At 42.7% G+C, this 16,009-nt stretch overlaps 1 protein-coding gene across 1 annotated transcript in view; it reads left to right on the top strand.

Moving 5' to 3' along the window:
• The first annotated feature begins 701 nt into the window (after nucleotides 1–701).
• The window catches only part of LOC135885767 (TGF-beta receptor type-2-like), a 47,335-nt gene continuing 32,027 nt past the window's right edge, over nucleotides 702–16,009 (top strand). Inside the window, exons 1-2 of the mRNA XM_065413671.1 lie at nucleotides 702–781; nucleotides 1,339–1,397. Of these exons, the coding sequence (XP_065269743.1) occupies nucleotides 702–781; nucleotides 1,339–1,397 (139 nt within the window). The remainder of the gene's footprint in view (nucleotides 782–1,338; nucleotides 1,398–16,009) is intronic.

Below are 16,009 nucleotides of genomic sequence, written 5' to 3' on the forward strand. Positions count from 1 at the left end.
GGCAGTCCCTGGGAGGTCACGGAGAGCTCATGCCCTTCCTCTTGTGTCAGCACCAGACCTGAGGCTGTAAGTGACAAAGCAGCCATCTGCTCCACCGTCAAACTATTGGCTCTCTCTCTCTTTCCTAGCCACTTATATGGCCCCCATCACGGTAGTAACCAACTCACAATCTTCAATGTATTTATCCTCACAACACCCCTTGAGGTAGGGAAGTGCTGTTACAAATGGGGAACTGAGGTACAGAGAGACGAAGTGACCTCTCCAAAAAGTCTCCACTTCACTTTCGCCAGGTCTTGTTTTATCCAAACCAGTAATATTTGAGTTGCGGGTGAGGGTGGATAAGAGGTTCTAGTTTGGACCCATCTCATTAACTCTCTGCAGCTACTGGTATGTACTTGCACATAACAAACAGGGGATGGTTTTAAGAGCTATAATGCACAGTACCTGGGACAGAAAGGTCACTTCAGCCAGTATTTCACAAACCAGGTAGCTTTACTCTGTATTTTGCATTCACGGTGGAAAATGTGTGTGCTCACTTTACAGAGATTGTACCACCAAAATGAATGTATACCTTGGCTGTTTATCATATATCTGTAACCCATTTCCTCCCCTTCCTAGTGCTCTTTATATCCTCACTTGTCAGTCAATTGCAGCACGTAAGCTTCAGTCATGCAACTTTGTATGTGCATGGGATTACGAACATGGACAACATTATTCATGTGAAGAAATGCTTGCAGTACCAGGACCTTAAGACTGTAAATTCTTTGATGAAACTTGAATCGTGTGTGGTTTTTTTTAAAGTGCCTACGATACCTCTGGGCTCTATAAAACTAATAATAATGTGCAAAGGGCAGCATTCTACATAGATATTGCTTAAAAAACCCTCTGTTTTATTTTAATCATTTTAATAAAATAAAAACGCCCCTGCATTTGCACATGCAGAGCAAATCCCTGTGTCCAAGCCAGTCAGCAATCTGCAAGAAATCAGGGCACGAAAATAAAGATTTGCTTATGTCTTTGCTTGCTGAATTATTTTACACTAAGAGAATCTAAAAGCCAGCATCCCAAGTTAGAAGACACTGATTCAATTGTCCTTTTGACTAAGTCATTTTTTCCATGTTTCAAATGTCCCAAATTTAGTCAAACCATTCCATGAGAGATAACAGGGTCCTTCCTCTTACAACAGGAAGTGATAATACATCCAGATACTACCAATACATGGGTGATTAATTCAGTTCTTTCCAAATCATAGACCCATGGAATAGACCCATCCACAGAAGCAAGAGCAATGGATCCTGTGGGAATTCAGTTCCTGTTATGTCTTTAATTTGTCAACAGGCATCTTTCCAGGATTGCTGGAAAATACTCTAGGACATTCCCACCATATGTGCAGGAAGGTAACTTTCAGGTTGCATTCCCTCCAACACACGTTCAATCCAGTTTTGTATATTTGTTCTATGCCTGCCTGTTTGTAAAACACCATCAGTGGAGGAGTGAGAGGTCCTGTTCCATATATCCTCATCAGCACTATCCCCCATGGCACAGAAGGCCTCAGCTTGGGAAGAATTTGTTTAACAAAACTCTTGTTTAGTGATATACCCATTGGAGCATGTTTCAGGGATAACTCGCCGAGCAGGAGCTGGGTTAGTAAAACAAATAACTGTTGCAAGAACAGGGACCAGATTATGAGCTGCACCTCTGAGTGACATAGGCTGGGGCGTGGGGGGGGGGGGAACACAGCAGTGGCTACGTGCCACCTTTCTGTCCCCAGTTCAGGGCTTTTATGGTGGCTGGGGTGACTGCTGCTCACAGTTCCACACGTAGCAATCACGTAGTCCAGAATAGCCAGAGAGTGGAGTTCTCTGGCCACACCCCTCCCAATATGCCCCTTCCTATCTTTGCCATGCACCTACTCCAGGGGCTGCGAGACCGGGTATGTCATGGGGATTCTACTGACTGCTGGGCCCCTGCCCATGGCTGTGTCCTGGGATTAGCTCTGCTCAGGCTGAGGCTCACGTCCGTCTCTCACTCGCGTCCTAGCCCTTTTCTAGGAGTGCTTCCTCTTTGTCACTTGGCCCTTTGTCTTCGTGGCCTGGCCCTCCGGCCAGGTCACTATACAGTTTTCCCCTTCCAGGGTAACAAAGTGGACCCACTATCCGGGTGCCATTCCAGACAGTCTTCCCAATCAAGACTGTGCCACATTCCCTATGGCTAGTAGGGGAACCCAAGCCCACCTGCTATTCCAGGTGCCAGCTCAGGAACTCTATGCCCAGCAACCACAGTCTGCTCAATCTCTGACCTTCTTGCTCTTTCCCTGGGCTCTTTCCTACCTTTCTTCCCTATCTTCTGGATCCCACACTGGGTTACTACTGGAGCTTCCTCTACTCCCTGTGGCTACTTCACCCTCTATTGGGTTCTTCCCAGAGTCTGTATTCCAAGGCAGGATCCCAGGGCTTAAGAACATAACATAAGAACGGCCATACTGGATCAGACCAATGGTCCATCTAGCCCAGTATCCTGTCTTCTGACAGTAGCTGGTGCCAGATGCTTCAGAGGCAATGAACATAACAGGGCAATTTTTGAGTGATCCATCCCCTGTCATCCAGTCCTAGATTCTAGCAATCAAAGGTTTAGGGACACCGAGAGCATGAGGTTGCACCCCTGACCATCTTGGCTAATAGTCATTGATGGACCTATCCTCTATGAACTTATCTAATTCTTTTTGGAACCCAGATATAGTTTTGGCCTTCACAGCATCCCCTGCAACCAGTTTCACATGTTGACTGTGCATTGTGTGAAGAAATACTTCCTTTTGTTTGTATTAAACCTGCTGCCTATTAATTTCATTGGGTGACCCCTAGTTTGTGTGTTATGTCAAAGGGTAAATAACACTTCCCTATTCATTTTCTCCACACCATTCATGATTTTATAGACCTCTATCATATCCCCCCCTCAGTCATCTCTTTTCCAAGCTGAACATTCCCAGTTTTTTTCATCTCTCCTCCTATGGGCCTGTTTCATAGCCCTAATAATTTTTCTTGGCCTTCTCTGTGCTTTTTCCATTTCTAATATATCTTTTTTGAGATGGGGCAACCAGAACTGGACACAATATTCAAGGTGTGCACGTACCATGGAGTTATACGTGTTATATAGAGGCATTATGATAGGAAATTATCTATTCCTTTTCTAATGGTTCCTAACATGCTGCTAGCTTTTTTGACCACTAGTGCACATTGAGCAAATGTTTTCAGAGAACTAGCCACTATGACTCCAAGATCTCTTTCTTGAGTGGTAGCAGGAATTTAGACCCCGTCATTTTATATGTGTAGTTAGGATTATGTTTTCCAATGTGCATTACTTTTCACTTAAATTAATTTCAACATTGCCGTCACCAGTTTTGTGAGATCCCTTTGTAACTCTTTGCAGTCTGCTTTGGACTTTACTATCTTGAGTAATTTTGTATTGTCTGCAAACTTTGCCACCTCACTGTTTACCCCTTTTTCCAGATAAATTATGAATACTTGCACAGCATAGGTCCCAGCAGTACAGATCCTTGGGTGACCCTATTTACCTCTCTCCATTGTGAAAACTGACTGTTTATTCCTACCCTTTATCCCAAGACCTTCCCTCTTATCCCATGACTGCTTACATTGCTTAAAAGCCTTTGGTGAGGGACTTTGTCAAAGGCTTTCTTAAAGTCCAAAGGTCACCCTTGTCCACCTGGTGTATGACCCCCTTAGAACTTCTCCTTGCCTTTAGCCAACTCCCCTCTTCTCTAGGGAGTGACTGCAGAGTTCCTCCCTGCAGCCCTTCTCCTATACCAACTTCCTCTCTTTATAAGCTTATCCCAGCTCAACCCCAGCAGGCTTTATCACTCATTAGGCCTTAGCAGTCCCTGGCTTTCCGCCAGGTGTAGCCTATAGCTTAATTGGCCTGTTTTACCTGTTTGGGCCTGGTGTGGGGTGGGTACCCCATCACAGGGCAGCATAGAGTCACCTATGTTACTCTTGTACCACATTTATGGCACAGGAATTCCCTGAAAAGGAATCTACCTGGGTTCCATTCCCTTTACCCAAACACCACATATATGAGCTGCATAGTTGGCTGGAAACACTAGTCGCCATGTGGGGGGAGAAATAGCTCAGTGGTTTGAGCATTGGCCTGCTAACCCCAGGGTTCTGAGCTCAATCCTTGAGGGGGCCATTTAGGGATCTGGGGCAAAAATCTGTCTGGGGATTGGTCATGCCTTGAGCAGGGGGTTGAACTAGATGACCTCCTGAGGTCCCTTCCAACCCTGATATTCTATGGTTTGTCTGTGAGGATGTTCTGGGACGTGCTTCCACACTGGAAGTGCAATTCCATCCCCACATCCCAGGCAGCTCAGCCACGTCAATTCCCTTGTCCATAGCCCATGTGTTCAGGCTATGCTTAGGGACCAGGGTTTACACACACATAATACGCCCATTAAATTCAGTGGCTAGTTTTTGTGTGCAGAGGACTTGCAGGCACTTTTTGAGGAGTTTTCTCATAAGAAATAGTCTTATTTGTGCAGAGATGTTTCTTTCTTTCTTGGCTGCAGTCGGTTAAAATTCTTTTTGTTGTGCATTCTTCCACACAGCATATGACAATAATCCACACCAACATGGGATTGACATTGCTAATTGCAGGGCCGGCTCCAGCTTTTTTGCTGCCCCAAGCGGCGAAGCAAAAATAAATAAATAAAATAAATAAAAAGATAAAGCCAATTGGCGGCACTTCGGCGGCAGCTCAAACGTGCCGCTTCATTCTTCGGCGGCAATTCAGCAGCGGGTCCTTCGCTCCCTCTCTTCCTCTTTGGTGGCACTTCGGCGGCAGCTCAAAGAGGAAAAGGGGGAGTGACGGACTCACTGCCGAATTGCCGCTGAAGACCCGGACGTGCCGCCCCTTTCCATTGGCCGCCCCAAGAATCTGCTTCCTTCGCTGGTGCCGGCCCTGGCTAATTGACATTTTTCACAGATTTGCCCAGTCGGTCACAATCAGGAAAGTATTTGAATCAAGGAATGTGCGTAAACCAAGCGACAATTTTAAAAAGTGACTTTGATGCTTCAATTTTTGGGTGCCCCAACCTGAGACTCCCTGCAGGGGCCTTATTTTTAGAGTATGGGTACCCTGCACTTTCTGAAAATGAGACCCCGTTAAGGTGTCTCCAGCTCAACAACTGAAAATCACAAAACACTTTTGAAAATTTTAACCAATATACTTAGGAATTTACAAATGTAAGGCCTGTTACTGAGTACGCTCATATCCACTGACTTCAGCAACTAAAGTCCAGGTTAGTGGACTTTATTTTAAGTGTGGTTTATCTAGAGCAAAAATAAGATAGAAAGAAAAAAGAAGTGGCTACAAAAACTATCATTCCATGTACCTGGAAGAGGAAACTATTCTCACTTATCATCATCAACTATCAATTGATTTAATTGGTCATTTGTGTTTCTTGCAAAAAATGGAAAATACGGATGACCTACTCAGTATCACTGTACATTGACAGTTAAGAATATTCCACATTAAAATTGATGCTACTCTGACACTGTTTAGACATAAGAGTTTTTCACACCAATTTCCAAAGTGAAACTATGTTTCACTGTTTTACTTACATATCATTTATATTATTAATTTGTTGGCAAAAATATGTACATTATGTCTAGGTAAATCAGAGATTTAATTATTTTCCATGACACATTATCATAAAAGGCAATGAACACCTATTGAAAGAAACATGATCATAATTTAATCCTGTGCATACATATATAAATTGTAATTAATATTTTGTAATAATACTTTGCAGTTTTATAGTGCCTTCCATGTGAGGATCTCAAAGTGTTTTACAAATATTAATTATTTAAGACTCACAACATCTTGGTAAAGTAGGGAAGTGTTAGTAGCCTCATTTTAAGGCGCAGTGTTGATCAGTTGGCCATATACCTGCGCATTCAAAAGTTTGGGTTTCTTTAAGTTCAACCTTTACTTTCAGTTTCCTGGTTTAGGCTTGATTGGTTTGTTTTTTTCAGGAGGTTTGGAGCATGGTTGGTATTAATAATTACAGTGCCCTTATAAAGGTGTTTTTTTTAAAACCTCTATGTTATGGATATGTATTCTCAACTTTAACTTCAGTTTAACAACGTTTTTGCCTGGTACAACAGGATAAAGTATTTGGTATCTTGTAGGCTATAATATTTACAAATAAAGCTGGTAAACATTTTATTGACCAGTTCTTTTAGTTGGTTGAAAAACAGAGGAAAATTTTTGCAAAAATGGTAACATTTCTTGTACAAAAATTTGAAATTATGAAAAAATTCCATCAGCTTTCTTTCCAGGTATGGGCACATGGGCCTGGTGGGAATGTTAAGATGAAGTACTGATACCAATGCAAATAAATTATGACTGTTCATAACACCTCATAAGAAGATCTTTCGGAAGGACATTTCTATATTTTTCAGCTTGTCGAGACCGTTATTTCCAAGTTTGGGTAGAAACGTATAAGAGTTTTATTAGATATGAAGGAATAGTCAGTGTTGGAATTTTCTGATAAAAGTACATTTATTTACATCACTGTAAATAAATAATCAAAAGGATTAAAAAATGCTTAAGTTAGTAGATCACAATACTCTGTTATAACAGCTACTGCATTCCAACATGTCTTTGCTGGATCATCAAAGTCCTAACAGATGGTAAATAGAACGTGTGCCAGGAATTTTCAAACCCTCCCCAGGAAGTTCATCTAAATCATCAGTAAACCATTTGCACTTGAAACAGAGCAAACTCTGTTGCCCAAATGTGACCCAGAGAATGTTTCTGTTCTGTTTACCTATTCTGAGGAGATCTTTAGGGGTTGTTTTTTTTATTGCCCTTTTTGTTCTCCTACTTCCATCTGCTCCTGCAGAGCTAGGAAAATACACACAATGCTCAGTTCCTGGGCAAAAAAATATAGAAATATTTTTCCTAAGGTCAAGGCATGGCAGCCTGTGGGCCAAATACAGCTCACTTTGTTCTGCTATTTGGCCTATTGCTACTTTCACCATTAATACGGGCAGCAGGTGGCCTACAAAGACTACAGTTTCCTGGTCAGTGTCTTACTCGGAATGGCGTTTGAACGACGGTGAGCTGGCTGAGACAAAAATCATCCAATCTGACCTTTTGTCGGTAGCCCGGAAGAAACAAGCAGAAAAAGCTGGAGCTGGTGCTAGAGCCCTCCTTTTGCCACTCAGGTTTGCAACCTGTATTTTATCTAAGTATCTTATATGGGCCCTATCATTGTAGCATCTGAATGCCACAGACTCACTAATATATTTATCCTCACAACACCCCTGCAATGTAGGAAAGTGCTAGTATCCCTATATTACAGAAGAAGAACTGAGGACCAGAGAGATTAAGTGACTTGCCAGAGATCACACAGGAAGTCTGTGGCAGAGCAGAAAATTGAATCCCAGGTCTCTCCAGTGCCATAACCATTGGACCATCTTCAGCAGCTTCTAGACACCCTGATAGTAGCTCTAGACAAAAGCACTTCACAGCATTAGTACCAGCCAGTAGATTGTAATTTTTTCTTTCACATGGGGTCCTCACCTCAATGACCCATGATTTAGCCACTTGGAGATAGGATTATTGCCATGTGCTCTTCATGGGGCTGCAGTTTCTTCTTTCTAGTCGTGACATGGTGTATTCTGAGATGTTGGCTTTAGTCTGTAAAGTCGTAAATGGGTAGGGGTCCTTGGAGAGCTGGTAGAATTATTTCATGAGTATGTTCTCATTATTCAACCAGCTCTAGGTCCTGTTCACCTCCGGGACCTTCAGGTCACACCTTCTGTTCTCTCAGGCTTTTCCAGGTGGATCTGAAGGGGAGGCAAATGGGGTGAGAGTGTCTAGGGGGGAGTAATTGGAGAGTTTTAGGTTGGAGGAGCTCAAGGTTGTTCTTAGCTTTTGGACATTGGTATGACATTATTATAAAGAGTCTACACATGACTTTGGGGGAGCACATGTTAATAAACTGAAGTACACACACATAATGAGATGGCCCATTGCTTCTGGGACCCATGGGTTGTATCTCCGTATTAAAGATGATGATAGACGCATTCCGCTCCATTTTCACTGAATTAGGTAATTAGACATGGTCCTCTAGCAACTGACAAGCAGCCCATATGGCCCCCTAGTTGGACAAAGTTTGGATACCATAATTTACATAGTAACTATTCACATTTGAATTTCATAATACTGTAATTAACATACAGCTGCTGCATTTTTAACAGGTTAGGAACAATTATCACAGGGTAAACCCACAGTTGCTTTTCTCCTCCACACCAGTTTACATTGCAGGGTAATTGCTTTCGGACGTATCGAACATAATTACACAGTAATCTGCAAGCGCCAGTACACACTATGCAGTTACATGGTATTAAAAACAATATTAAGTTGTCGTGTCATTAAAGAGCAGTTAACTAGTATTTATGTCCTGTGTGACTTGAAGTATTACTGTAATTTCTACCACTGTGCTGACATACAACCCAACTATGGCCAGATTTTCAATGGGATTTACTGGGTGTTGAGCACTTTTGAAAACGTGGTACCTACTAACCGCAGGGGTGTAATGGTGTATCAAGAGTTATAACCACCCAGGCCTGGTTTTAGAACAACCTTGTTCATTTGACGTGTTACAGGCAGAGTGCCAACCTGTTGTAATACTCATGTTGATTTGTGAATGCACCCAGGGCCAATTCCCACTTGCTCTCCTGTTGTCATGACCTATATACTGCAGTAGGACCCTATCAGATGCCCGGATTAAATTGTTTCTTCCCCTAGATGGTGACTTTTATTATTTAGGACTAGTCAGATTAACTCAGTCTGGCACAGGAATCACCCATAGGGAGCCATGGGCAATCATTATAAAATTACATCACCGTAACAGAATGTTCTGTTACAAGTTATTATATTATTTCTCAACATCGTAAGGCCCCGATTCAGCAAAGCACTCAAGCATGTGCTTAATTTTAATGACTTGACTTAGTTGTTTACCAAATAGGGATGGAATTAAGTACATTCATAAAGTTAAGCCAGTGCTTAAGAGGTTTGCTGAATCTGAGCCTTATTGAGTTGAGAAACAATGGTACCAACTCGTAACAGAACAAAATGTTGGAGTGCTTTGATTAACCAGGTCCTGAAAACAAACAAAATATTTGCAGACATTTCGGTGAATAATTTCTAGCAACATTTTAAAAATCAGCATTTTCCAATGGGCCTATCTTTTTAGTAAAAAGATTTCAATCAGCTCTGTATGAAACTGAAATATAAGTGGCTATAGTAAAATTTGCTTAAATATTTAACTATGGAGATTCCTGTGGGGTTTGCCATACTCCTGTTACTCGATGCTGAAGAAACATCACTCCTGAAACAGCCTGAGGTTGAGGTTACATTGATTTAGGTTGACTCGTGCCCTCAAAATGTATGTAAATTCTATACCTCTTGTTGCTTGCATTCATATCCTTTCTGGGTCTGATCCAAAGCCCACTGAATTTAATAGGTGTCTTTCCACTGATTTCAATGGACTTTCTATCAGGTCCTCCTTAACTTCAAAATCTCAAGTACATAGGTTATTATTTTTCTTTTTATAAGTCTTCCTTTGCCCACTAATTGTTACTTTTTAAAAAAAATTGCTTTAAGTAAAACAGAAATCATAAATCAGTATACCAGAGGTACCCGCATTTTAATGAACATTGAAAAAGATCCATAAAAAAGGGAAAGATTGCTTCATTACAATAAATGTTATTACTTTAATCATCTAAACCAAAAGAATAAATGGAGAATATTACCTTATAATTTCTTGTCGTTTAATGCAGCCCAATCCTTCCATAACTTTATTCCTCAGGGGTAGTAATTGGAGCCTGAATGAGGAGCAAGAGGGAAAAGCATCCTGTAATTATTCTTTTGAATTTGAAAAAGGATTTCAGTTCAGCCCGTTCATGACCCTTTTGCATTTGCTTTCCACAAACATTTGATCAGCACAGTTTTGCTAGCACGAATGGTCATAGAAAATGAATTCAAACTTGAATATTCAGCCAAAGCAAATAAATTATATATTTGATTCTAATATTCAAACTTCAAAATGCACCCTGGGGTGGTAAGCTAGTTACAGCATGTTAAGCATTGGATAAATCCAAAAGAAATATTAATAAAACAAATCATCTAAGCAAGGAAGAGAACCAGTACCATGATTTAGGTCACTAGCCAACAAAGCACAAATGCCAAAGTGCATTTGCCACCAATTGCTTGTGAACTAGTCGCACTATGAGAAAAAATCCTGTACAATGAATACGCTAAGAACGATCAGTTTGCAATTGCATCATACATTTTGGGTAGATTGTCACAACCCTCTCTCAGCCACACAGGGGAGCAAAGGCACCCTCCTCCCTATTCCCCTGCTCAGATTGTGACTTCAGCTACAACCCGATATTCCCTGCAAGCAAGTGGGTGGGGCATTAGAGGAGCCCTGGCTGTGGGCTGCCCCATATAAAATAGTTGACTCCTCTCTTCCCCCGGACTAAGCGTCGGGAGCAGGGAAGGGATTGTGACTGCCTGAGTAACAATTCATTCGCTGCTCCTGGGATGACCCAGGTTGTTCTTCCCCTTCCTAGCGAATCAGTCTAGCCTTCTGTGCACAGCAGAGGCAAAATCTGAAAATTAAATTATTTGCCTTGCATTATTCACTCAGCTCAAGGTGCAGGCAATGGGCCTGATTTTTAAAGGTAATTAGGTGCCTAAAGATGCACCTAGGCACCTAGTGCGATTTTCAGAGGAGCCTGGATGTCTGACTCCCCAATGGGAGCTGAATATCTGCATCTTTAGGTGCCTAAATGCCTTTACAGATCTGACCGTATGGCCCGAATGTGCTTCTCTAGTAGCATTGCCTAGTGGGGAGGATGCTAGAAGTGCTGTGACACACAAAGAAGACTAGAGGTGGTTACCAAGCTGAGCAGAACCTTGTGCATGCTGCTCCTGTTTAACCCCGCCCCCAACCCCCCAAGGTTTGCATGACCCCAAACTCTGTGCAGGAAGAATTTGGCTGGAGTCGTGTATTACGCCTTGTGTGAACCTATTATACATAAAGCTGAGGAGGACTGGTAGGAAGCTGTGTTCAAGGATCCCATAAAGGGCGGAGCGCACAATACAGAAGGGGCAGCCCTAGGAGAGAGGGAACAGCAGCAGCTTTGTCTCTGGATTCTGGGCTGCTGTGTGGGCAAAATGGCACCCCAGAGGCTGTTCTAGCTGATGGTAGCCTCCCCAGAGCTGCCTCTGGGCTACACAGCCGCCTGGAATCCCCCATAGTGCTCAGCGCCATGGGCACGCACCCTCCCAGCACTACACCCCCTGCGGGGGGAGGGGCAATATAATGTTGATTACATTGGCCCTACTTTTCTCCTGCTCTGAAGGAATTCTCCCTCAACCCCTTGCAGCACCCATATGGCCCTTAGATACCACTGCAACAGGGACCAGAATCAGCCTCTGAATCAGCAAACCAACTACTTGTGTTGTGTTGGTTTCATTTGGGTTATTCCCAATGCACGACCGTTAGCAAAGGGCCTCGCTGCAGGAGATCACAACAGGACAAGAGAAGAGCTGGTGACAGTACTATGAAGATGGCTCTATCCATTAGAGAGAATACAGCATGCAGTTACCTTTAGCTCTTCAGTCCCTGCCACCAGTGCACATTCTGATCTGTAGCCAACACGCTGAGCTCTGTCGGACATAAACTTAAGAAACAGCTGTCTGATCAAAGGGCTGCAGTGCACAGTCTGCGCTTAATGGCTGGCAGGTGTTGGGTCATATCTCCGCCTAGCCCTCCCAGGGCCACCTCCCTTTCCTCCCCCCCAGCCTGCCACCACGTAGCCGCTCTCCCCGGTCATACAATAGGCAAGCCCTCTCATCCGAGGACTGGTCAGCCCCCATCCGGACCCATGCACCTATCCCTTCTGCTATTGAGCACCTGCCTGGGGAAGCCGTGTTGCTTCCCTTCCCTTGACTGCCTGTTCGGCAGCCCCTGCTTCCTGCCTACTTCTCAGCACTCACTATGGGGGTTCCCCACATTCACCTGCCTGCCTCTTCTGCTCCCCATTACACCTTTTCCACCAATGGCTCCTGGTTGTTCGGTGTGACCACTTGGGACTTCCTCACACAGATATCACGACTCATCCCACCTGCTCAGGAAGTGCCCATCTGCCATGATTCCTGCTGCAAACCAGCCAGAGAGAAAATTGAGAGGGGTGAAAGGGTCAATTCCTATACTTTCAAAGTTCAAGCTGTCTAAATGACTCCTAACGCTAGCTTGCAGTCAAGCGGAGTGAAAATAACAACAGTTTTAGTTTACAACCATCCTTATTTCATGTGCAGAGTTTATACAATGGAAAATAAAAGCCAGAGCGTGCAAAGTACAATCATTTCTCTTTAATGGTAGGGAAATCGCTTCATTATTACTGGAAAAATGTGAACTCCTTGTGCACGTTTTATGTGTGTGTATGTGCTATGCATTGCACTGCAAAGGGTGCAACGGTGGAATCCAGAAATAAAAAAATGACTCAGAGGCTGTAGGCTCGATGAGTCAGTCAGCACTGTTGTTGTTTTCAAACGAAAAGGACGACGCACAATATGGAAAATAATTATCAGTACCACTGTGCTGCAACAAACTTGTCATCTACTGCAGTGGCACTCTGGTGAGACTGCCCCCGGGAATTCTATATTCAGTACGGGGCACCTTATTACCAGGAAGATGGAGACAAACTAGTGGGAGTTCAGAAAAAGAACAACATCTGTGATTAAGGGGGCTGGTGGGATTGGCTTAAATGGAAAGACTGAAAGAACTTAGCATTGTGTATCCTGCAGCCCTTTCTCACGCAAGAATCAAAGGGACTATTTATGTGATCAAGAATTTTCCAGGATCAGGCTTTTAAATATGGATAGCTGGCTATATGACAACTAAGGGAGGAGGGATATGATAATTGCCTGCACATGTTCCAAGGAGAGGGAATAACTGCAGAACCTCCTCAGAGAATGGAGGTTGTTTGTAACTCCGAAATGTTCGTAACGCTGAACAAAACGTTACGGTTGTTGTTTCAAAAGTTTACAACTGAACATACAGCTTTGTAACTTTACTATGCAAAAGGAAAATTCTGCTTTTAACCATCTTAATTTAAATGAAACAAGCACAGAAACAGTTTCCTTACCTTGTCAAATCTTTTTTTTTGAAACTTTCTCTTTATTTTTTAGTAGTGTACATTTAACACAGTACCTGTATTTGCTGGGGGGGTGGGGGGGTTGATCTCTGCTGCTGCCTGATTGTGTACTTCCAGTTCCAAATGAGGTGTGTGGTTGACTGGTCAGTTCATAATTCTGGTGTTCATAACTCTGAGGTTCTATTGTATTCTGGGTGGTACAAGGGGACATGACTAGAAGCAATGGGATGAAATTCAGAATAGAAAAATTTAGACTTAATATCAGGAAAAGAATTCCTAAAAATGGAATAATCTGCCAAAGGAAGAGTGGAAACTCCATTGCTTGGGACACTTAACATCAGACTGGGCAAAGCACTAAAAAATAGTAGGATGTAATGCAGGAATGGTGCACTGGGGATCGGCTAGATGACATGCAGTAACAGCAACTAGATATTATGTTGAGGAGCACATTAAAGAATACCATAGACAGGTAGAAAAGATGTATTATCTAATCTATCTTTAATTTCTATGCTCCTGTGATTTCAAGAGCTGGAGAACAACTGCATGAGCCAAAGAAATTGAAGCAAAACATAAGATAATCCTTGCATATCATTCTGGGCTCACTCCTGATTTCTGTTAGCTAGAATGATACCATTGACTGCGCTGGTACTGACTGCAGAAATCGCACGCATGGTATGATGTTTGTTCTGTGACATTGCACCCATATGTTACTGTATAAAACTTCATCATATAATGATAAACTGTCATGAGGCAAATGCCACATGCAAAGCCCAGTAATTACAATGGCACTTAGACATTAGTGATTAGAAATACAATAGATTAGACAGCCAGACAGGAGAGAGATCTTATTCTACAGATCTCCATTATTCCAATTTTACAGCAGTTTTGAGAACTTTCCTGGTATAGCCCAAGCACGTCAGCATTTACTTTGTAATAGGCCTAAGCATTACTTACAAAACACACTAATTTAAAGAAGATACTTTTAACAAAAGGTAAATGACAGAATAAGTTCGTTACTATCCTACCTTTAAAAAAGGTCCAGCTAGTCCACAAAGGATATACTGCACGTCTGACTTGGCCTCAGGAAGCACTGTGTCTAATGCAATCAAAATCGACCCTTTTTTATTCACCAGGATACATTATGGACTCACTCCAGCCTTCACAAGTGCAATAGTTTATTGTATAGGGCAACGTGAGGGCAGGATTCAGTTGTATGAACCAAATGAAGTGCAAGTAACACCATAGGTGCTGAAACTAAGGGTGCGGGGGGAGGGGCAGCTGCACCCCCTGGCTTGAAGTGGTTTCCATTGTATACAGGGTTTACAGTTTGGTTCAGTGGCTCTCAACACCTCCATGATAAAAATTGTTCCAGCAGCACTGAGATTCTAATAGAAGATGTGCTTTGCTCATCATGGGGTATCCTGGAAAATTTGCTACTGAATCTCTCCAGTTCAAATAATTTGGTCTGTCCTCTCCTTGAAACCCATGTGTATATATGGAGTCTAAAAGTATCTATGTGAGGAACAGACATTTGAAAATAATGGGCTCTTCAGTCTAGCAGACAAAGGAATAACAAGATCCAATGGCTGGAAGTTGAAGCTAGACAAATTCAGACTAGATAAAAGGCACACATTTTTAACAGTGAGGGTAACAGCCATTAAAACAATTTACCAAGCGCGAGGTGGATTCCCCATCACTGACAATTTTTTAATCCAGATTGGATGTTTTTCTAAAAGATTTGCTCTAGTTCAAATTGGAATTAATTCAGGGAAGCCGTATGGCCTGTCTTATGCAGGAAAGTCAGACTAGAGGATAACAATGGTCCCTTCTGGCCTTGTAATCTAGCCAGGTACCAATCTATTGAGGATCAGGAATATAGGAATTGTCACCCTGGATCTAGTCCAGTATCTTGTCTCTGACACTGGACATCATGAAAGGAACCCTGCAGTAGGCAGTTATGGAAAGTTTCTAGCTTTCTCACATGGATCAAAGGGAAGCTAGATCCCCTTGGCTTTTCTTTTCTTTTTAATATTGAGAAACAAATAATGTGAATAACAGGGAAAGAATTTGGTCATTCTCAGAATAATGTTATGAGTAGCTCTGTTGTTATATAGCTGTGTCATTAGTCACAGGATGAAATCCAATTCAAAAGTCTAATCCTGAGCTCAGATACACACGTACGCCTCACGAAAAAGTGCCTCAATCTGTGCTTTTGAGAGGTGCAGGGAAGCCTGTGCATTAAGCAGCAGCTCTGTATGATCCCAGTGCCATGGGTGTCTTCCTCATCTGTGTCTGACTGGGCTCCAATCTGATGTGGTTTGACCCCACGTGAGAGGCCTTAGCTTTGCATCCCAGTTATTCATTGCCTATGGTCTCCCATAGGCATATTAGGAACAAATATGCTGAGTGGAAATTACTGTATACACATGAGGAAATAAACAACGTGCACGAGTCTTCTCCAAAGCATATTCAGTAAGGAGCTGCCTTGCCGATGTGTCATTTGACACAGCTGTCAGTTAAAGCAAAGACCCAAACATGAAATCCAGCCCTTGGGGGACACCATGTGGCTTGGGGACACTCTCCGGGGCATTTTGTCTCTATTCATCAATAAATGGCTCACACTCGTCCACACCTTCTAACGGATGTATAAAGCTCCACTTGGTACTTCAGTGCCATATGGAGAGCCCAGTTTTCAAAAGTAGGCACATGTGAAATTAATTGCATGGCACATATCATTGTTTCAGCTGGAACATGCC

This window comes from Emys orbicularis, chromosome 11 (assembly GCF_028017835.1).
Source record: "Emys orbicularis isolate rEmyOrb1 chromosome 11, rEmyOrb1.hap1, whole genome shotgun sequence".
Lineage (NCBI taxonomy): Eukaryota > Metazoa > Chordata > Testudines > Emydidae > Emys > Emys orbicularis.